This window comes from Canis aureus, chromosome 11 (genome assembly GCF_053574225.1).
Source record: "Canis aureus isolate CA01 chromosome 11, VMU_Caureus_v.1.0, whole genome shotgun sequence".
Lineage (NCBI taxonomy): Eukaryota > Metazoa > Chordata > Mammalia > Carnivora > Canidae > Canis > Canis aureus.
This window is the reverse complement of record NC_135621.1, coordinates 23,807,039-23,829,051: the sequence shown is the minus strand read 5'-3', so window position 1 is coordinate 23,829,051 and position 22,013 is coordinate 23,807,039. Positions and strand designations below refer to the sequence as shown.

General features: G+C 55.8%; 1 protein-coding gene across 4 annotated transcripts in view; it reads left to right on the top strand.

Moving 5' to 3' along the window:
- Window positions 1-18,749, top strand: part of ARHGAP8 (Rho GTPase activating protein 8) — a 65,406-nt gene extending 46,657 nt beyond the window's left edge. For all 4 annotated transcript variants that reach the window (XM_077914154.1, XM_077914155.1, XM_077914157.1 and 1 more), the window contains exons 9-13: window positions 8,761-8,834; window positions 10,779-10,856; window positions 11,538-11,666; window positions 15,443-15,546; window positions 18,153-18,749. In XM_077914154.1, coding sequence (XP_077770280.1) covers window positions 8,761-8,834; window positions 10,779-10,856; window positions 11,538-11,666; window positions 15,443-15,546; window positions 18,153-18,467 — 700 coding nt within the window. In that variant the 3' untranslated portion in view covers window positions 18,468-18,749. The remainder of the gene's footprint in view (window positions 1-8,760; window positions 8,835-10,778; window positions 10,857-11,537; window positions 11,667-15,442; window positions 15,547-18,152) is intronic.
- The last annotated feature ends 3,264 nt before the right edge of the window (window positions 18,750-22,013 follow it).

Genomic DNA, 22,013 nt, shown 5'->3' with positions numbered 1-22,013 from the left:
GGGAGGAATGGGCATGTCCCCCTGCCCACACCTCCCCTCCTCCTCGCATATCTGCAGGAAGCAGGATGTGGGGGCGATGGATTCAGAGGTCCCCTTTGGGCTGTTGGTTCACGAGCAGGACCTCGCAGCTCCGAGCTGCTCGGCTCCTAGGGCAGAAGGTCTCAGCTGAGCCAGGGCCTGCTGTCACAAGGAAAGAGGCGATGGGCCTTGGCTTTCTCCTCTCTTTCCCTGCATGCCTGGGTCCTTGTCTTTGCTCTCCTGCACCACGTGGCTGTCCGGAAAGCAGAAAATGATGCTGGGTGGGAACGGGCCTCCTGGGGCTCTGGTTCTCAGTCACCTGGGTCAGCCTGCCTTGCTAGAAACCCCCACCCCATTAGAGTTTTGGAGACTGGTCTCGTTAATGGTACAGAATTTTCCAGTTCTTCATTCACCTCCCAGAGGCCAGCCACGCAGAGGTGGGTAACCCCACCAAAGCCCCCAGCCAGAGCGCAAGGCTGGGTCTGCAGCGGGTACAAGGACTTGGCAGCGTGCTGCACTGCCCAGTTGTCCCGGTGCCTGGGGCCTCCCGGCCACCTTTGTGGCTGAGACCTCCGCAGGTCAGCGAGGTGAGTGGCAGCCACCATCCTGATTTAGGAACTGGGAGGGGATGAGAGATGAATGACCAACTATCCAGGATGGCCTGGTGCCCAGCGACGCAGGCCTGCTCCCCCTCCCTCCCCATCCCTGCTGTTTCTGAAAAGCTACAGTCCCTCGTGTGCGTGTTCCTCGCCTGCAAAACCAGGGAAGGGACGCGCTCTGAGTTACTCTGAGCGAGTCTCCCACGGGGAGGGGCTACAAGCAAACATCGTGTGCCAAGAACCCCCAGTGCTCCCTGGGGGCGGTGGTGCTGATCCCAGGATAGCACCCTGCCCCCCAGAGCCCCTGAGCCTGGTGTGCCCCTCGGAACTGCAGTTCAGGGCGTGGGCTTAATAGGCCGAGCATCCTTGCGGAGACTGGCCCCGGCCCTCGGTGCTGTTGGTGGAGTTCTCGTGCTTGTCGCGGGGGCCACGTGGTAAGGAGTCCCCTGTAAATCGTGGAGCACGAGGAAGGGTGGATTTGGTGGCCATCCACCTGACGAGTCACTGCAGAACGGTGGCAGATTTGGGTTGGGCCGGGCCCGGCATCCAGTTCTGCCCCCCTCGGGGCTGTGGGGCCTCCGGCCGGTCACCAAGCCACTCCCAGCATCCTCGTCTGGTCTCTAACTTGGGCTCATAAAATCACAGTGGAAACTGAGTGAATAAGATACAGGAGCAGGGGCTGTGGGCTCAGACTCGTGGCTCCGAGCCCTGGCGGCACATTCTTGTCCATCCTCCAGTTTACCTGTGTGGGTCCCAGGCCCCCCAGCACGTAGCAGCTTCAAGCAGCCACCGTTGTGTTGGTGTCCCGACTTCCGTGGGCCAGGAGCTGGGCAGAGCTCAGTGGGCAGGTTTGCTCTGTGTGGTGCGGCTGAGCCCACTCGGTGGTGCCCGGCGTGGTTAGCTACTGTCCTCTCTAGTCTGGCCCTCCTGCCCACCGTGGGCCTAGCTCAAGCCTGCCGACTAGTCCAGAGTGACCTCCCCACCTGTCACCTGCAGGTGCCATCTAAGGGAGTGCGTTCGCGGCCCCCAGGCCACTGACGATCCTCCACATGTGTGGCCATGGCCTGGTTTTGTGAACCCTCTGAGCCTCGGTGTCCTTATCTATAGATGGGGTTTATCATGGAAACTTCTAGAACTCTCCCAAAGATTCAGTGAGTTAATACATTTTTGGGCGCTGGAGCCACATCTGCACAGTACAGGACCTCTGGCGGCCAGTCATCGACAGCATTAGCGGCACCGTGGGTGAGGCGCTCTGTGACCAGGGTCATCGACCACAGTGACTCAGACGAGAAGTCCGTAGGCGTCATGGGGTCCACACACGGTGCTGGGGGACGGAGGACAGGGAGCCTGCGCCCTGCAGAGAGGAGCGAGGAGGCCTCCTCCTTGGAGGAGGACTGTGCCCTGGGCCTGGAGAGAGGGGTGGGGAGGGCACACCGGAGCCAGGAAGGCAGGTGTGCTGGGCGGAGGGCGGGCTGCGAGCCGGCACTGAGGCCCGAGGTGTGGGAGAGTCGGAGCGCGGGTGGCAGATTTCCCTGTGCCTGCAGCATTCGAGGTGAGATGCATGTGGGGCTGTGTGCCTGCGTGAGCATGTGCCAGGCTGGGAGGCTGTGCAGGCCTGATAAAAGGGGGACTGCCTCTCCGGGGGTCCCAGCTGCAGTTTCTTGTCCCGAGAGAGGACAAGAGGAAGCCCACTTGCTCGTGAGTGAGCGTGCCAGGGCCTTCACAGGAAAGGAGTCTGAAGGCGACAAGGATTTATGTGTGTTTACTGTCACCACCCGCACAGCATCCTTGGCCAGGAGGGTGCTGTGAGTTGTATTTTATTTATTTTTATTTTTTTAAAGATTTTTTAAAAAGCTATTTATTCATGATAGACAGAGAGAGAGAGAGAGAGAGAGGCAGGGACACAGGCAGAGGGAGAAGCAGGCTCCATGCTGGAAGCCCGACGTGGGACTGGATCCCAGGACTCCAGGATCGCGCCCTGGGCCAAAGGCAGGCGCTAAACCGCTGAGCCACCCAGGGATCCCGAGTTTTAGTTTAATTCTTCCTTTTACAGATGTTGAGTCTTTGGGTCGCGTGATGTCATTCGTCTGTAGGTCACATCTCCTGACTATTTCTGGAGTCACAGGGTGTGTCCTAAGGGCTTTGCTCGTGCTCACTCAGCCACCCTGGTAGCAGGTACGACGATCACCCCATTTAACAGAAGAGCAAATAGAGGCAGGCGGCGGGGTCAGGTCGAGGGGTGTGTCTGGGTCTCCCGGCTGCGGTGGCAGAGCCAGGATTGGGTCTCAGGAGGTCTGATGCCAGAGCTCACACTTTCGGTTTCTCTTCCTGTGCGTCTTGGTGGTAACCCTCCTCCCGGGGGCTAAGCATGCCATCGGTGGATGATGTCCGTGCCGTTCATTGCCGTTCATTTGTGGCTTACATTTATGTCCCAGTGCTGCTGCTGTGCCGAGGCTGGATTCTGGAGCCTGCCAGTCTGGGTTTGCATCTTGGCTCTGCACTCATTTGGTCAAGTAGCTTAAACTCTCAGGGCCTCGGTTTCCCCATCTGAGTTCTAGTGGTTTCTCAAAACAGCCTCTGTGTTCTCACCTCCGTGCACGTTCCCTGCGTTCCCTGCACATCCCGTCTCCATGTGTCTAAATCCAACATCCTCAGTGTGTCCCTAAAATACCTCCTCTGCAGTGCTGGACTCTGAGCTTCCTGAGAGCGCACATTCTTCCCATGTGTATTCGTCAGCTCTTCCTAGGCTGTGCCGCTTAACAAATAGTCTCAGGCTCAGGCAGGGTCTAGTGACAAAGTGTTTATTCCTGGTCAGGTTGTGTGAGGTGTGGGTGTAGGCGGTGGCTCAGCTCTGCTTCGGGTGTCTTGTGTTTCTGACACCAGGTGGGAAGAGTGGGCTCTCGGGGTGCAAGCCGCTGTCGTGCTGGAGGAGGGGAGCAAGCATGGCCGAGCCCAGCTGCAGCAGTCTCGTTCAGAGCATCTCCTTGGAGGTGGTGAACATCATGCCTGCTGCCATCCCGCAGCAGGTCACATGGCCAAGCCCACCATCAGTGAGGCAGGGAGGTGGCCATCCTCGGGAGAGCCTGGCAAAGCAGAGAGGGAAGGAAGACTTAGCAGTGAGCACCAGCTGACCCCACTGTGGTGCCCAGCCAGCATTCTGTGTCAGGAATAAATAGCACAGAAATCTGCTCTTCTCATCCGCCCCCAAGTAGCCACTGTTACTGTGTCTCACATCCTGTGTTGGACACCGGATTTGAAGAGATTGAGGCTGACTCAGGCCTTACACACACATCTGGAATCATTTCCTCGGGATGAATTCCTAGGAATGGATGGATTTCCAGAATCAGAGAATATGGCCATTTTTAAGGTTTGGGGCACATACTGTTGACTTCCATTCCAGAAACGTCATATATGTCTTAGAGCCTGATGCCATGAGTCGCCACCACACACCAGAGCTGGGCCCTCTTGCCCTGGAACATAGGGGCTCCCGAGGGAAGTGCACAGCTCCTGGTCAGGCCCTCCTTCACCTCCTGGAGGACACCCTCCCACGTTCTCAGGGCCTTCCATCTGGGGATCCCTCCAGGCTCACCCACAAGGTGGGAGGGTGATGGTGAGGAAAGAGTCCCCGACCCGAACACCCCCTGCAGCTCCAGGACCCGGATCTAGTCAGTGCGTGACATGGAAGCACGGATGCCTTTAGCTGGAGGAAGGAGAGCTGGTGCTGGCAGGAGGGGCCTGGACCAGCGTCCTCAAGGCCACCAGGGGACATGGAGCCTCAGAGCTCTCTGAGCATCGGGGAAGTCAGTGCCAAAGAGGAAGGAAACATCCTGAGGTTGTTCCAGTCAAAATTTTTGCATCAAGTGTAGGTCTAGTGAGGCCCGGAAGACCAACTAGTATACCTTCGACCCTTGCTGGAGTTTTCCATCATTTGGTTATTGGCTTACTTCCGGCCTCGTGTTCCATTATAACAAAAACATATGCCAGTGGCTACATTTTAACAGGCATTTTTGGTAACAGCGGTACTGTTACTACATACACGTCTCTAGGAGTCACAGAGAGATAATGGACTGTGCACCCAGCCATGGGGTGCAAACAGTCTCCCCGCACTAGGCTCCGTGTTCATTATCTGTGAAGCAGGGGGATGACAGCCTGTCTCATCCACCCGTTCCCTGTTGGAATCCAATGAAACTATGGATGTGCAAGCGCATAGCAAGGAGTAATGCTGAGTATTTGCAAGGTGACTACTCTTTCCCAAAGAGTGGGGGGTTGCTGAGCTTTGGGCTGTTCTTGGGGGAACCAAGGAAAGAAGGAGAGGTCCAAGTTTGTGTGTTAGAATCGGAGGGGTAGCTATACCTGCCCCATTCCTGTCCCCATTACCCCAAGGGTCTTACTTGTTGATGGAGCAGAATGAGGGCCAGGGAAGCTTGAAGGGTACCACGGATTGTAGCCAGGCCTGAGGCCACCCCTCTGCCTCCAGCAACCCTGCAATGATAAATGGATGACTTCTGCTTCTTGCCACGATTGAGTCCCAGAACAAATTAACTGCCCTACCTGAAACTAGAAGATTTTCAGCCATTGAGCAGCATGCAGCATGGGATTGTGATCCATGAGAGAAGAGCCCCCAGTGGGACGAGCCCTGGGGTTCCTCCAGCCACTGCCTGGAGAGCATTTCCAGGCCGCAGAGCAGAGAGAGGCCAGTCAGTGCTTTTGCAGACATGAGGGAACAGAGCTCTGAGTTTGGGGGGGCCGTAGGTGGGTGACATTGTGGGACAGAGTTCTAGAGAGGAGGGAGCTGCATGGAGAGCTCTGGACATCTGCAGAAGGTCCCCTCTAGTCTTTGGCTGTTTAAACGATTTCTATATGAAAGGAAATTCAAAGCACCACTGGAAGGTAGTAGGCCCCCAAACTATTCAGAGCTTGCACAGGGCTGGGGACGATACTTGTTCTCCCAGCTAAAGTAAGATCTTCAGTACCGAAGGCATTGGGTGGAGTTCCCACCTTAGTAGTGGAGTTACATTAGTCCTAGGCTGACCACTGCTCTAGAGCCTCCCTTGCAAAATTAAAAGCAGTCCTTGAAAGTATCCCAGATGATTTAAAGCAAGACAGAACAACGTTCATCTCCATTCAGAGAAATTAAAAAAAAAGAATCTAGCAGCCAACAATATAAAGTTTCCAAAGAAAAAGTATAAGGTGGAAGCAGGAAAACATGTTCTGTAACTAGGAGAAAACTGATCAGTAGAAACAGACCCAGTATATTAGTGTAGGTTCTCTAGAGAAACAGAACCAGTAGGATAATTATTATAAAGGATTGGCTCGTGTGGTTACAGAGGCTGAGAAGTCCCAATGTCTGCAGTTGGCAAGCTGGAGACCCAGGAGAACCAATGGGGTTGTTCCAGTCTGAGTCAGAGTGCAACGGCAGGGGAGAACTAATGTCCCAGTTCAGAGAGGCAGAGAGACTTAATTCTCCCTTACTTGGCCTTTTGTTCTATCCAGGCCTTAAACAGATTGGAGGAAGGGTCACCTGCTTAGGGAGGACAATCTGCTTTATTACTCAATCCACTGATTCAAATGTTAATCCCATCCAAAAGTACCCTCATAGACACTCCCAGAATAATATTTAACCAAATAGCTGGGTATCCCTCGGCCCAGTCAAGCCATACAAATAATTCAAAATGAAACATTAAAAAAAAAAAAAAAAAAGACCAACCTATAGCAGAGAACACACACCACGAGCCAATGCTGTTCCCATCACCTTCCCTGCCTCCGCTTTGGGCCCTGCAAGGAACATGTCTTCCTTTGGGCACCTGCTGCCGGGAAAATTCATGTTCCTGACCTATGTTTAGTTTTGTTGTACCATTTCTATTTCATAGTCATATGTTTAACTTGTAAAATAGACTGTGATATTATTACATAATGAATTAAAACATAAATTAGAATATTACAACAGCCTTTAAAAAATTAATATTATAGCTTAGGGTATATATAATTGGAGTTCCAGAAAGAAGACAACAAATATTTGAAAAACGTTTTTTTCTAAATTTGTTAAAAACTAGGGGATCCCTGGGTGGCTCAGCGGTTTAGCGCCTGCCTTTGGCCCAGGGCGCGATCCTGGAGTCCCGGGATCAAGTCCCGCGTCGGGATTCCTGCATGGAGCCTGCTTCTCCCTCCTCCTGTGTCTCTGCCTCTTTTTCTTTCTCTCTTTCTCTCTCTATCATAAATAAATAAATAAATCTTTTTAAAAATTTGATAAAAACTAGAAACCCACAGGTTCTAGGAGCTCATTGAACCACAAGCATAAGAAACATGAAGAAAATGACACCAAGGCACATCATAATCAAATTGCTTAAAACCCATGACAGAGAAAATCTTAAAAGTAGAGGGAAAAAAAGACACTAGACATAGAAGAGCAAAGAGTGACAGCCGATTTCTCTTACAGAGATGCAAGTCAGATGGCAGTGGAGCAATATATTTTTCAAATTTTAAAAGTTCTTATCTTTAAAATTTTTTTAAAGATTTTATTTATTCATGAGAGAGAGATGAGAGAGGCAGGCGCTAAACCACTGAGCCACCCAGGGATCCCCCAAATTTTATTTTTCTGAACTAAGATGACATACTCAGTAAAAACCTTTCAAAAATGAAATGCACAGTAAAAACTTTCTCAGATAAACTGAAGTTGAGAGGGTTTATTTCCAGCACTTCTACACTGTAAGAAATGCTACACTTCTACACCGTAAGAAGTGTGTCAGACAGAAGAGATTTAATGCCAAATGGAAATTTAGATCCTACAAAGGGATGAAGAGTTTTAGAAATGTAAATATATGAGTAAATAGGAGATGAATAACAGGTCGGAATACTGTACAATGGGACATTAACACAAAGATGTGGTTGAGGAGTGGAGCTTTATGGTGGTAACATTCTTACATTGTAAGTCAAGTAGTGTAATATTTGAGGAATAGACTGTGTATTGTAAAACTAGGCCCACTACAAATAAAGAGACACAACTAATATATTAATAAGGAGATAAAATGGAATTCTAAAAAATAATCAGCAAAACAAGATCAAGGAAAGAGGAGAAATTAATAAAGAACAAATAGCAAGATGGTAGACTTAAACCACGCCATATTGATAAATACACTAAATGTAAGTGGCATAAACATTCCAGTTAAGAGAGATTCTCGGTTTGGATTTTGTTTTTGAAAAGGAAGATCTTCCTGATGTTTAAGATATAAAATGAGGGGTGCCTGGGTGGCTCAGTCTGTTCAGCATCTGACTTTGGCTCAGGTCATGATCTCAGGGTCCTGGGATCATGCCCTGCATTGGGCTCCCTGCTCACTGGGGAGTATGCTTGTCCCTCTGCCCCTCCCCTCAATTGTGCACATACTCTCAAATAAATAAGTAAAATCTTAAAAAATATATATATAAAATGTTAAAAGACTGCAAATTAAAAGTAAAAGGAGGGGCACCTAGATGGTGCAGTCAGTTGGGTGTTGGACTCTTGGTTTCAGCTCAGGTCTGATCTCAGGTTTGTGAGATTGAGCCCCATGTCGGGCTTCCCACTCATTGCAGAGTCTGCTTGCGTTTCTCTCTCCCTCTGTCCCTCCCCACTTTGCACGTGCTCACTCTCTCTTGCCAAAATAAATAAATAAATCTTTTTAAAAAAGGTAAAAGGATGGAGAAAGATATGCCATGCAGCCACCAACCAAAAGAAAGCTGGAATGGCTGTATTAATATTAAGCAAGATAGACTTCAGAACAAGGAATAAGCCAGGGACAAAGAGGGACATTTCATAATAGTAAGACATAATTTTAAAAATCTGTGTGCTAGTAACAGAGCTTTAAAATACACAAAGGAAAAGCTAGTAGAACCGAGGAATAAATGGATGCACAGATCTGTGAGGAGACTTCAGTGCCCTTCTCTAAAGGATTGATAGGACAAGTAAGAACCAACAGTCTGACCAAATCTCATGCTTCTGGGCCTCCCTTGTGCATTCCCCTCTGCCTGGAATTCCCCTCCCTCTTTTGTCCTCCATAGGCTCCTACTTATCCCTCACAACTCAGCTTGTGTTTTTGCAGCAGTGTGGAGAGGACCAGAGTCTCCCGTCCTGCCCAGGTAAACACTGTTGCCTCCTTCCCTTTTCCCTCAGCCTCAAGGACAAAAATCAAGGTGAACTCATCCCTCCTGTCCTGAGATTCACAGTGACATACCTAAGAGAGAAAGGTGAGTGAGAGCTGACTTGAGCCAGGGACATGAGGGCCTGGCCTGGGGAGCCCATCTCACGTCCTGAGCACCCTGCAGACCAGGGAATTGGAGGGGCTGGAGCCCAGTGCAGGGATGGGCTCAGGCACATGGATTGCTAGCTTTGAATCCTGGCTTCACTGTGTACTAGCTGTGTGACCTTGGGTAGTTACTTACCTTCTCTGGGCCTCTGATTCCTCATCTGTCCAGTGGGGTTAGTAACAGTAGCCAATTGATGGGGTTGCTGTGAGGCCTGAATGACACAATACATGTAAAGCCCTCCAAAAAGGAGGTGCATGATATCTTGGTTTGCAGATGCAATTGCCCATGGCGTGGGTGTGCTCAGTGACCAGAGAGGGTGAGCCCTGTGGCTCCTCCAGACTCCTGAGGCCAGAGCTCAGACCCACAGAGAAATCATGGAGGTGTGGAGGCTGCTTTCACCCTGGGAGAAGGAGGATAGTTCTCTGGGTGGGACAGACTACCAGGGAGGGGCGGCCACTGCAGGTGCAGGTGCTGCAGAGTGGGGGTGGGGGTGCATCAGATGAGAAGTGGGAGCCACCATGGCTGGGGTCCCTGGGGCTCTGTTACCTGGCATGTCCCTGGAACTGCATGTTCTCTTTTTTAAAGATTGTATTTATTTATTCATGAGAGACACAGAGAGAGGCAGAGACACAGGCAGAGGGAGAAGTAGGAACCCTGTGGGGAGCCCGATGTGGGACTCAATCCCATGACCCCGGGATCATGCTATGAGCCGTAGGCAGACGCTCAACCACCGAGCCACCCAGGCGTCCTAACCTGGTCCCTTTTTAAAAAGCTTGCCTGATTAAGTCAGGCCCACCCAAGATAATCTCCATGTGGTAAGGTCAGCTGCCTTGGACCTGCATTCTGTCTGCCAAGTCCCTCAACTGTGGCATATGGATTAGTATTTGAATGAATACCTGGAAGAAAGTGTCTGTCCCGCAGGGTCCAGGGATTTGGGAACCACCTTGGAACATTTACTGCAGTGTCTCAGAAAAAAAAAAAAGAGAGAGAGAGGGACCAGCGCATGCAAGGGCCAGGAGTAGTAGGGAGCACGGGGCAGACTGGAGGCAGGGGCAGGGGACCGGGGAGGCCGGACCGTGCGGGTCCGTGTAAGTCCCCACGGGAAGCTAACCTGCAAAGACGGAATGGCTCTGTGCACAGGCCGATCAGAGTTGGGTGTGTACCTTGAATAGTTCACTGGGCTTCAGATTCGAGAAGAGATTGTGGGGGGTGGGGAGCCCAGTGCTGTCCCATAAGACTTGGGAGGTTCTGTGTTTGCAGAGTCCATAGTGGTAACCTCTAGCGGCAGGTGGCAGTAGCACAGTCGAGCACTTCCTGTGTGTCTCCTACACTGGGTGACTGGATTTTTGATTTTATTTAATTGTTACTAATGAAATGTGCATTCCAATCACCCTGTGCAGCCAGTGGCTGCCATAGCGGATGGGTCAGCGGGGAGGGTGCAGCTGTAGGAATGAGGGGAAGCAGCCCCCGCGGAGGCCTTCGGATGCCGCACGCATGCCGAACCTCGCCCGCTGGTCCTTCCTGCAGCCCTCAGAGGCAGGGGCTCTGCAGACAGGGCGGCCGGGCGCAGAGAGGCGGTGTGCTTTCGCCGAGCTCACACAGGAGTTGGACGGACAGAGTTGGGCTGGACCCCGGGTCCATCTGACCAGGTTCTCCCTTCCTGGGGGCCGCAGAAGTAGGCCGTCGGGTGGGGATGGGGAATATGGTGGTTCGAGGAATAAATAAAGGTGAAGATGGTGGAAGGTGGGGGTGGGAGGGAATGAACCAGGCTGGAGAGCATTCCCCGCCAGCCACAGGGGGGTGATGCCTGGGTAGGAGGTCGGAACATTCTAGAAGCTCGATGTGCGGGGACCTGTGAGATGCCTGAAGGCTCTCTCTCTGTAGGACTCCACGCCGAAGGCTTGTTCCGGAGGTCGGCCAGTGTCCACACCATCCGCGAGATTCAGCGGCTGTACAATCAAGGTGAGCCTGCCCCCCGGAGACCCTCCACGCTGAGCCTCCCACGTGGCGGCCTGTGCAGCCCTGCAGGGCCCACAAGGCCCACAGGGCCACAGAGTCCCAGATGCCGAGGTAGCGTAGCTCCCCCGCCCCACCGAACCCCCAGAAGAGCCCAGGGCCCGGGCAGCCGCCCAGGGGAGCCCCAAGTCCCGGCTCCTGGGACAGGTGGCTACACGCTACCATTTTGCTTTTAGGTAAAGTCATACAAAAGCCTTTAGGGCTTTTCGGCTCCTGCCGCCTGGACTGTGGCTTGGAATGTGGGGACCGTTCCACGGGGTGGCCGTTGGGCGGCCCCTCTGGCGGGCTTGGCACCGCTTTCTCAGCTGCACCAGGGAGGCTCCCGTGGGGCGCCGCACGCTCTCATCCTTCCTTACAGTCATGCCTTGTCCCGTCCGGTGACAGGCCCGTCATGGGGTCCTGCGGGCTGGCCCTCCTCTGTCCTGGGTGCTGGGCACCCGCCTCCTGGCTGGGACCAAACTACACAGTGGGGGTCAGTGGCGTGCCCCAGACCTGGACAGCGGAGGAGGGCGCGGTGGCAGCATCCCCGAGGCCAGCGGATGTCAAGGGTTCTAAAGCCCTGTGCGCCAGAGCCACCGTGAAGCGGAATCCCCAGCCCTGTAAACTCAGACCTCGCTCTGCATCCAGGGAAGCCCGTGAACTTTGACGACTACGGGGACATCCACCTCCCTGCCGTGATCCTGAAGACCTTTCTGCGAGAGCTGCCCCAACCACTGCTGACCTTCAAGGCCTATGAGCAGATTCTCGAGATCACCAGTAGGTGCCTGCCCTGGGGAGCCAGCCCAGGGCCAGTCTGGGGGGCGCGGGGGCGGCCCGGCATCCTCCTGTTGGGACCTGACCCCGTGGACCACAGTGACCACGGCCAGGCCGGGCCTCCGCTGCCCGTGGGGAGGGGGCGGGGTTGTCAGGTGCAGCTGGGCTGGGGGGCGGGGTGGCAGGGGGAGTCTGGATTTGGGGCATGCCGCCCTAGTCAGGGCGCTGCCTCCCTGCCCTCCCAGCTGCTCTGGAGGAGCTCCCCCTGTCCAGCACCTTTGCTTCTGCATCTAGAAAGGGGATGGGGGTAGGAGACTTGGCTGTGCCGCCCAAGGCCCCCCAGGTGTGGGCAGATGCCCTCACACCTTCTCAGAACAGTTACCGGAGACAGCTTGCACTCAGAAACCCTGCCTCCTCCCTTGGGGATGGGAGTCTTCTACCCTCAGGACTGTCGCGGGGACCCCAGAGCCGTCCCTGAGATGTGGGGAGATCCCAGCGTCCTCACCCCAGCCTGCACCCCTGCCCCCTCCTGTGAGTGTGTTTCTCCCATCAACACCCCCAGAGGGCCCGGTCACGCTCCCTAACCCCCTGCCCTGACGCTGTCTCCTGCGTGTCCCTCCGTGTGCCCTCATTCTCCCTGTAAAGTGCCAGCCATCTCGGCACAGTGGGAGCGTGGCATGGGCCACACCGGCCTCCTCCCACATCTGTTCATCTTTGACACGGGCACCTGCTGGCTGTCCCCAGAGCTCACTGGTGTCATTGAGCCGAGCCACGCACTTTATGCACATTTAATCCTCAAGGTAGCCCCACTTTTATGCAGATGGGGAAAGTGAGTTCAGAGAGGTTAAGTGACAAAGTCACACAGCTAATGCCTGGTGAGTCCCAGACCTGGACGCAGATCTGCTCAGCGCTGAGCCACGCCCTTAACCTCCTTGCGGCACAGGAGACGGTCGTCCTGGCTGCGACTTCCTTATGCCAGGTCCCGTGCTGGGCACTCGTGGACAGGAGGGCGGTGACCACGCGGGCCCTGCTCGTCAGGAGCACCGGGCTAGCTGCGGGGACAGGCGCGTAGTTGAGCCAAGTGTGGGGGATTCACGCGGGGGCAGCGTGTCTCCAGGTGGGCGTCGGCGTTCACAGGAAGGGAAGCAGGGGAAAGGCAGGCCGGGCAGGACGGCGAGCAGAGGTGGAGGCTTGGCAGTGCCACCAAGGTTCTCGGGCTCCCCCAGGCCCCCCAGAGGGCTTGTGAAAACATGGGTTGCAGGGGCCCACCCCAGGGTTTCAGATGCAGCAGGTCCAGGTAGTGGCCCAAGAATCTGCATTTCTAAGCCCATTCCCAGGTGATGCAGATGGTCAGGATTTTTGCCGTGGAACGCCAAGCTAAGGGGATCGAGGCACGGCCCGTGGGTACAGATCTGGCCACAGAAAGATCAGGTCTGTGAGGGGTGAAGCTCGACCGGTGGCCCCTTTGCACCAGGGAGTGGGGCCGGGCTGGGGGCTGATGTTGAGAATTTTTAAGAATTATACTATGATGGAAATAACACAAGCGCATAGTGTAAAAGAACAAACCATCCCAAACATCAACAGGGCAAAGGCTGTGTAATGGGACGGGAGTCCCTGCCGACCCCTGCGGTCCCACGGCAGTGGCCACCCGCAGCTGCTCCACGTGTGCTCGCCCCTCGGCCAGGGATGCTCCTCTCCTCTCGCGCGCTCTTCGAGCCTGGCTTTCTCAGTGTTTTCTGACATTACTCATCTCCTCCTTCCCTCCTCGTGTGCGTATCTACTCATCTCTTTAATGCTTGTGTACGATTCCATCAACCGTGTTACACTCTGGGTAAACATTCGGGGCGGTTCCAGTTTTGTGTTGCCACCTGCTAATGTCAGGACTCAGATGATCCTGAAGTTCCACTTGTGGAGAAACTGAAATGCTTCCAGAAGCCGAAGACCCCATGGTCTCACTCGGCCCGGCTGCGTGGTGACGGGCGCAGGGTTGCCAGATTCAGCAATAAAAAATACAGGATGCTCACCTCAACTTGATTCTCCCATATACAAGGACTATTTTTTAAAAAATATAAGTAATATTAGCCGTTTATTTGAAATGAACATTTAACTAGGTGTGCTCTGTTTCATCTGGCAGCCCTACTCGGGTGGGGTGGGTTTTTCCTTGAAGTGATGTGAAAGCGAGGCCTTCGGGGGTACGCTCAGGAGGAATGGGCTCCCCGGGGGCCTGCAGTGTCCAGGGCACAAGGAAGTCACAGCCAGGACGACCGTCTCCTGTGCCGCAAGGAGGTTAAGAGCGTGGCTCAGCGCTGAGCCATGTCTGGGCCTCACCAGGCATTAGCCGTGTGACGTTGGGCGCGTCACTTAACCTCTCTGAGCTCACTTTCCAAAAGCGGGGCTGCTTGGAGGGTTACATGTGCATAAAGTGAGTGGCATGGCTCATGGCACCGCTGAGCACCGGGGACAGTCAGCAGGCTGCTCCCTCTCACTCGCCCCCGAGTGCTCTTTCTCCAGGGGACCGTAGTGGGAGCTGGAGGTGGCCCAGTACGAGGACGTGCCCTGGGACCACAATTCTTGGGAACATGAGGTTGAGGTCAGGAGCCTGAGGTCCAGGCCACACTACGGTGTCCTCCGAGCTTGTTGGTTTCTTGGGAAATATTATTTCACGAGAACTCCTTTTACCCTGGCATTACCTACGGCAGCTTGAGTTCGTGAAAAGAATGGCTTTTTAAAAATTTTTAATTTTTTTTAAAGAATAGCTTTTATTAAAAGGCTAACGAGGGCGTGCAGAGTGGGGAAGTTTGTGCTTGCAGCGGGGACTGTGTTTGGAAAGCACCCAGTGTTCAGGGCTTAGCTGGGGGAGGTTAGTGTGTTGGAAGAGTGGGGAGTGCGTGTGTGCGTGTGTGTGTGCATGTGTGTGCATGCGTGTCTGCAGCCGGAGCACGGTGAGCACCCTGTGAATCATGGATGTGCGTCGCTTTGACTTTTTTGTTTTGTTTTGTTTAAAGATTTTATTTATTTATTTATGAGACACAGAGAGAGAGAGAGAGAGAGAGAGAGAGAGAGAGAGAGAGAGGCAGAGACACAGGCAGAGGGAGAAGCAGGCTTCATGCAGGGAGCGCAACGTGGGACTTGATCCCGGGCCTCCAGGATCATGCCCTGGGCTGAAGGTGGCACTAAACCGCTGAGCCACTGGGGCTGCACTCACTTTGACTTTTTATGGTTTATGGAGCTGAGTGGAGGCTTTAGTTACGGGGAGAGTGGGGGGGGTCTGAGTCTGTGGCTGCTCCCCCAGGCCCCCAGTGGGTGTGGGCCCCTGAGCCACAGGGAATCACTCACAGGTTAAGGCCTTTCTGTAAAGGGCCACGAGCCCATCTTTCAGCTCCGTGGGTCAGTCTGTGTCGCCACCGCTCAGCTCTGTCCCGCATCGGTAGCCACCGGGGACGTACAGATGAGTGGGTGTGGCTCTGGGGCTTTCTTGACGGAAGTGGGCCACCAGGCCACAGGCTGTAGTTTGCCGACCGTGGTCTAGGCCATTCCCGAGCGTAGCTTGAGTGACTTGCTCTGCGGGCTTTCTGGCAGGTAGCAGGTGCACGAGGCGGTGTGAAGAAGGGACCGGAGCTCTCGGGACGGAGGGCTCAGCAGGGAACAGCCACGGGGCCGGGAAGTGAGCAAGGGCTCCAGGCCCAACCTCGGGACAGTCCGTCCTCGGGGCTGTCCTCCTCTCTGCGCCCGTGCTGTCCCCTCGGGAAGGACTCAGGGAGAGCCCTGTGCCGCTGTAGGTGTGGAGAGCAGCCTGCGGGTGACGCGCTGCCGGCAGATCCTGCAGAGCCTTCCAGAACACAACTATGCCGTCCTCAGCTACCTCATGGGCTTCCTGCATGAGGTGAGTGGACAAAGCAGGCCCCGGGGCTGGGGTGGGCGGAGGGGGAGGCCCAAACTCCATGCCTGGCCCAGGGGGACCCTCCTGCACATGGTGCCCATGCAGCCTAGGGGCTCGGGGCTCCCTCTCAGCCCAGAGGACTTCCAGGCCTGACTTTGCTGGGCAGGGTCCATTGTGCCTCCCCTGCTGGCCCCACACGTGGCTGCCCCCGCTTACTGATAAGACCTGCTGGGGGGGGGGGTCCCCTGCTCCCGCGTCATCTCCTGCATGGCCCGTCGGTGGAGGGGAGGCGGCTGTGTCCCCAGGCCAGGGCACCGGGTGCAACGTGGGTGTGAGCAGCCCGAGCGGGCCTTTCCTGTGAGAGGCCATGAGTGTCCTGGGGTGGCCGTAACCCAGGGCCACGGACAGCACGGACTGTTTGGGCAGCAGCTTCAAACAGTAGAAATCTATCGTCACGCTCCTGGAGGCTAGAAGGCCAGCCGAGGTGTGGACGGGGCCGTGCTCCCACTGAGGCCCTAGGGGAGGGTCTGTCCTGCCCATTCCCGCTCCCGGTGGCCCCTCGTCCCTTGGCTTGTGGCCGCCTCACTCCTGCCTCGGTTTCCACGTGGCTTTGTCCCCTCCGTGTGGCCAGTCTCCTTGCGCTTTCTCCTATAAGAGTGCCCGTCATTGCATTTAGGCCGAGTCCTGGATAGTCCAGGATGATCTCACTTTGAGACCCTTAATTCCACCGGCAAGGACCCTTTGTCCACGTAAGGCTACGCCCACAGGTCCCAGGGAGACCCCTGTTTTGTGGGGCTGCCATTCAGCCCCCTGCACAGCGTAAAAATGAACAGTGAGAGAAACACCTGTCCTGGCTCTGGGTCCAGGCTTCGCTCCCCAGTCCGGGCAGGGAGCAGTGGTCTGCGAGGTCACCAGATCCAAATGGGCCCCCACCTTGCTCCCAGACCCACCATCCTGTCACATGACCCTTCCTGGAACACCTCACCTCTCCAGGCCCTTCGTAGGCAGTGTCGGGTACAGGTGTGAACGAGGCAGTACTGGGCCTTGGGGCTCCCAACCACGGGGCACGGGCCAGAGCTTCTTACTCCCCACGGTGTGGTGACACCATGGCAGGGGCTGGCCCAGGGTCTTCGGGGCTTCTGTGGGAGCCCTGCTCCATGGCAGGTGGCCTGGGGATGTGATGACCAGGGGAGGGGAGGGGACCCCCAGGCACAGCCAGTGTCACATGTTGGAGCCTGTCAAACCCCACCTCTTAGGTTTGTGTGTGTGTGTGTGTTTTGTTTCTTAAAGATTTTATTTATTCACAAGACACAGAGAGAGAAAGAGGCAGAGACACAGGCAGAGGGAGAAGCAGGCTCCATGCAGGGAACCCGATACGAGACTCAATCCCAGGACCCCGGGGTCACACCCTGAGCTGAAGGCAGATGCTCAACCGCTGAGCCACCTGGGTGTTCCCACCATCTCTTAGTTTTAAAAATAAACTATTTCGGGGGCACCCGGGTGGCTCAGTCAGTAGAGCAGGAGACTATTCATCTTGGGGTCATGAGTTTGAGCCCCACGTTGGGTGTAAACATGGCTTTAAAATAAAAAAACTATTTCGTTCTCCCTCTTTATCACTTGATATTGTTTCTCAGAAGCCGAAAATGAAGTTATCCTAATCATTTTTTCTACTTCTTTATCATGAGCTGGAGATGGGTTTGTTCTCTGTCCTCCGCCAGGGCACTGACGTTAACACGTCCACAGGGCTTGGCCCTGCACAGCATTGGCTCCTGCAGGGGATTGGGGGCTGCCTGTGTCACGGAGGCAGGGCTTGGGCAGTGTGGGCATCCTCACCAGATCCCCAGGAGGTCACCGGGCCGTGCACCTGTGCTCCCCCGGGTCCTGTGCTCTCCCATGGCCCCCGAGGCTCTGCACTGTCCTACTTCTGATTCTTGGAGGTCCCCAGGACCCTGGAGGCAAGCAAGAGATCGGGCCAGGTAGCCCCCCTGCCACCTTCTGGGCCTCAGTTTCTTCATCTGTAAAATGGGTGATGTATCCTGCTGCTTGGGGTTGTAAGTGCTGTAAGGCCAGCTCCCCCTACCACCACCCCCAGTCCTCCAGTGACCCCCATGTGCTAGTCAGTCTTGACTATGCCCAGCTCATCAGCCAAAGCGTAGATATCAGAGGGACGCCCGGGTGGCTCAGGGGCTGAGCGTCTGCCTTCGGCTCAGGGCATGATCCCGGGGTCCTGGGATCGAGTCCCACATCAGGCTCCCTGCATGGAGCCTGCTTCTCCCTCTGCCTGTGTGTCTGCCTCTCTCTGCATCTCTCATGAATAAATAAATAAAATCTTTTTTAAAAAGCACCAAGTGTAACTACCAGGGACGTGGTCTGGCTGGGTGACCCCAAACACCAAGCTTGCACTCCCCCACCCTGAGGGGACCTCCCCAGTCCTCTGGAATGGAAGAGAAGATGGGGGTGCTGAGGAGATCCCAGAAGGAGCTCACGGGCGGTCAGAGCCAGAGTGTCCCGGAGCATCAAGACTGAGTCCTTCCTTCTGCAGCGAGGTGGCTGCACAAGGCCAGAGCAGAGCCCACAGTCACTCCCCGGGTCTTGGGTGTGTCCTCCAGGTGTCCCGGGAGAGCATTTTTAACAAGATGAACAGCTCCAACCTGGCGTGTGTCTTCGGGCTGAATTTAATCTGGCCGTCCCAGGGGGCGTCCTCCCTGAGCGCCCTCGTGCCTCTGAACCTGTTCACCGAGCTGCTGATCGAGTACTACGGGAAGGTCTTCAGTGCCCCAGAGGCCCGCGGGGAGCCCCGCGCCGACACCCCGGGGCAGGTGAGCCGGGCGGCCCCTTGGCGAGAGGCCACAGGGGAGACAGACACCCCGCGGGCCCCGTCTCGCCCCCCGCGGCCCCCGATGGCAGCCGGGACCCTCCGCTAGTGCTGGAAATGTCGCATTGAGGGCTCTGTGTGCTCCTCGTGCTTCGTAAACTCACCATTCAACTCTTGGCGAGGGACGCCCGGGTGGCTCGGGTTGAGCGTCTGCCTTCAGCTCAGGGCATGATCCCGGGGTCCCGGGATTGTGTTCCTCATAGGGCTCCCGGCAGGGAGCCTGCTTCTCCCTCTGCCTGGGTCTCTGCCTCTCTCTCTGGGTCTCATAAATAAATAAATCTTTAAAAAAATGTTTAAAAAATAAAAAAACTCCTGGCGAGCCTTGTAGTGAGCAGCCGGGCGCTGGCCCTTCTGCGTCGTTCTTGGGCTGTGGGCTGAGATGAGATGACGTGTCTAGAATCACAGTCCAGCGTGGCTAAGCCGGAGGTGGGGGCTTGTCGGTGGGGTGCCTGCGTCCGGCATCTCCTGCAGCTGTCCCGCCGTGTGGTAAAGCGGCAGCTGCGAGCCTCGGCTGTCCACCATCGTCTGGGGCGGGCAGCCAGGGCAGCGTCTCTCCTGCTCTCATCCGGGCTTGGGTGCGTGTCGGGCTGGCTGCAGGTCAGCTGTGGGGACGCGGCTCCCCGGTGGGCGTGCATGTGGCCAGTAGGCCAAGCGGGGCGCACCGCATGCGTGTGGGGGCACCAGGACAGGTGTGTGCAGTTTGCAGGCTTTGGCTGGTGGCCTCCACGCTCGTCCCCATTGGCCAGAACCAGTGTCAGGTCCAAGGCCGAGGTCACAGTGGGAGGGCTCGGGATTGGCCATGGGCAGGGTGGAGATTTGGGGCTCAGGCAGCCTGAGCCCTCCATGTGGGGAGATGTGCCCTGTGCTTGCAGCTTAGGTACAGAGGAGAAAGGCATTCCACATTCGTAGCACGGAGCCCCCAGATTCACCCCGATGGACAGGCTCGGCACGCGTGCCCACCGCGACCATCGCAGTGGCCAGGTCTGCACTAACTGGCTGGGGCCTACGCCGTGTGCCCCACCCGGGGCCAGGGTGACGGGGGGCTGGCGCCCCAGAGCGCCCCAGACATGTCAGTCTGCTCGGGCCGTCACAACAAATAGCACAAGCTGGGGGCTTAAACGATAGACGTTTATCTCTTATGTGCTGAAGTCCGGAAGCCCCAGGCCCGGCACCGGGTGAGAGCCCTCTTCCTGGCTTGCACACGGCTACCTTCTCACAGTGTCCTCGCGCAGCGGGACGGGGAGAGATGGAGAAGGAGCCAGCCCTTGGAGTCTCTTCCCATGGGGACACGGATTCTGCTGGCTCGAGGCCCGCTCTTGGGACCTCATTTAACCTTAATTACTTCCGCAAGGGCTCCTTCTCCACTTACAGCCACACTGGGGTTTAGAGCTCCACGTATGGATGCAGGGGTGAGGGGACACATAGCTCCAGACTGAATGGTGACAGGCATCCTGCCCCCCTCCACCGAGTGTTAGTTGTGTGCCAAGCACCCCAAGCTCTTGCTGTGCAGAGGAGAGGGGAGCAAAGAATAAATGTCTGCTGCAGGTTTCCCATCAGCCTGTGCAGGCCTGGGATGGGGTGCTGAGCCCCCACTGAGCGGTGCTCCCCACCAGGTGCCCGTTTGGGTCCTGGGGTCGCCCAGGGCTCCACTCTGGGACTTGGAGCGAGCAGGTGCCCTTTCTTCTCACCTTCACGATATTAATTCCACGCCCTGACCCGCAGGTGTGCAGTCCTCTGCTCTGCTTATCTTCTCTGTCTCTAAAGAAGGGGACGTGTGACCTTGGTGCCACCTCCCAGCATGTGTCAGTGGACGCTGGCACCTGCTGCTGCGGATCAGTTGGACCCAAGAGTGGGACAGTGCCCAGCTCCTTTCTCTGAGCCATTCGCTGGCACGGATTCCATCCTGAGTCAGGGTCGGAGCGCGGCGTCCCTGGGTCCTGGCCGTCCATCCAGTTCGTAAGGACGTGGATCCCGTTAAAGTCCGCGGAGCACAGGAGGTGGCGCTGGGTTGCGGGCTGCTGCGAGGGGGTCCCTGCCGCTCACTGAACCATCTTCCCTGGAGAGGAGGGCTCCGTGCGTCAGGTTGCTTGTGGTCGGAGGCCGGAGGACAGCAGATGGACGATGCGGGGTCACAGGCTGGCAGGTGTCTCCCTCTGCCGGGTCCCTGCTGCGGGTGGGGTGGTTCTTGCTCGCTCCCCACCCTCACCATGCACCAGCTCTCCGGCTCCTTCATGCGCCCTCGGCTAACCCAGGCCAGAACGGTCCTCATGCGCAGCTTGGAAGGTGACCATGGTTTCATTTGTTCCCTCTTTTGCCACCAAACCTTGTTCTTTTAGTTTTTTCCTTCCTTCTTCTGTTTTTCGAACCCAGCCCTCCAGCTCTGACCCGCCGGAGCCAGGCAGAGAGCTGAGACCGGCCACGGCGCCCGGAGAAGCTGCTTGCCATCCGCTCCCCTGCCCCTGGGAAGGGGTCTGTGCTCCCACAGTTCAGCACAACCCCAGAAAAGCCTCAGAGTTTGGTTGCCAGGAAAAAAAAAAGAAATAAAAATGATGAGTCCCTCAAGAGCGCACCGCTGTGAACAGCAGAATTAACAACAACATTAAATCACATCTCGTGCATTATGCAGAAGGGTTTACGGTGTGACGCACGTCTGTGAAATGTATGTCTCAAATTTCCTGACTCTGAGAGGTGGCCCCAAGGTGTGTTCCTGCAGCTGCTTTGATAACAGTCTCCCTTTCACAGAGGACGATCGTGGAATCCCAGCTCCAGCATGGTGTGGCCTGGTCACCCCGCCTTGTATCGAAGCCCACTTTCCCCATCATTTCCACAGCAGACGAAAGCAACCATGGTGGTAATGTGTTGCGAGCGCGCGTGGTGCGTTTCAGCATAAAACAATGAAACATGATGTGGAAACGAGGACTCCAGGGCGTCCCTGGTGACAAGACACATGCCATAAATTGTTCAAACATTCACTTTTGCAGAAACGACAGAGATTTTAAGTGACTCCAGAGATTGCGCCGGCTGCCCAGAACTTGGAGCTGATATCCACGATGAATTATTGAATCCGGCCAGAACATAAAAGCCGGTGGCAAAGCAAGTGGTCGGTCTGCCCTGAAGAAAGCCAGGCTGCCATCACCAGGGGGCCAGGAGCAGGGACCGGGCACCTCACTGCTGCTGCTGGCTCAGAGTCACAGCTGCATGGCTTGGGCCAGTCATTTTGGCCAGTGCAGGGAGTTCAAAGTCAGGGGGTTCAGCTTGGGGCTCTGTCCCCCCCACTGTGGGTGTGTGAGCGGGCTAAGTTCTCCGAGCTTTTTCTTGTTTGTGGAGTGCGGAAGGCTGTGTCCACTCTGCAATCCCCTGCATGCTCTTGAGTATCTGCTTTGCACCCGGCGGCACCGGTCTCATAGATACACAGAGGAGGAGGATGCACCGCCTGCCCCCAGGGGGCCTGCAGAATAGTTGGGGAGTAAATAAGCAAAGAAATGCACAAGTAAGTGCATTTAGAGTTGAAGCAGGGTGCACAGGACACAGGCACGTGCGGGGAGGGGACAGAGGAGAGAGTCCTGGGCCCCCACTGGCTTTCTCACTTGAGATA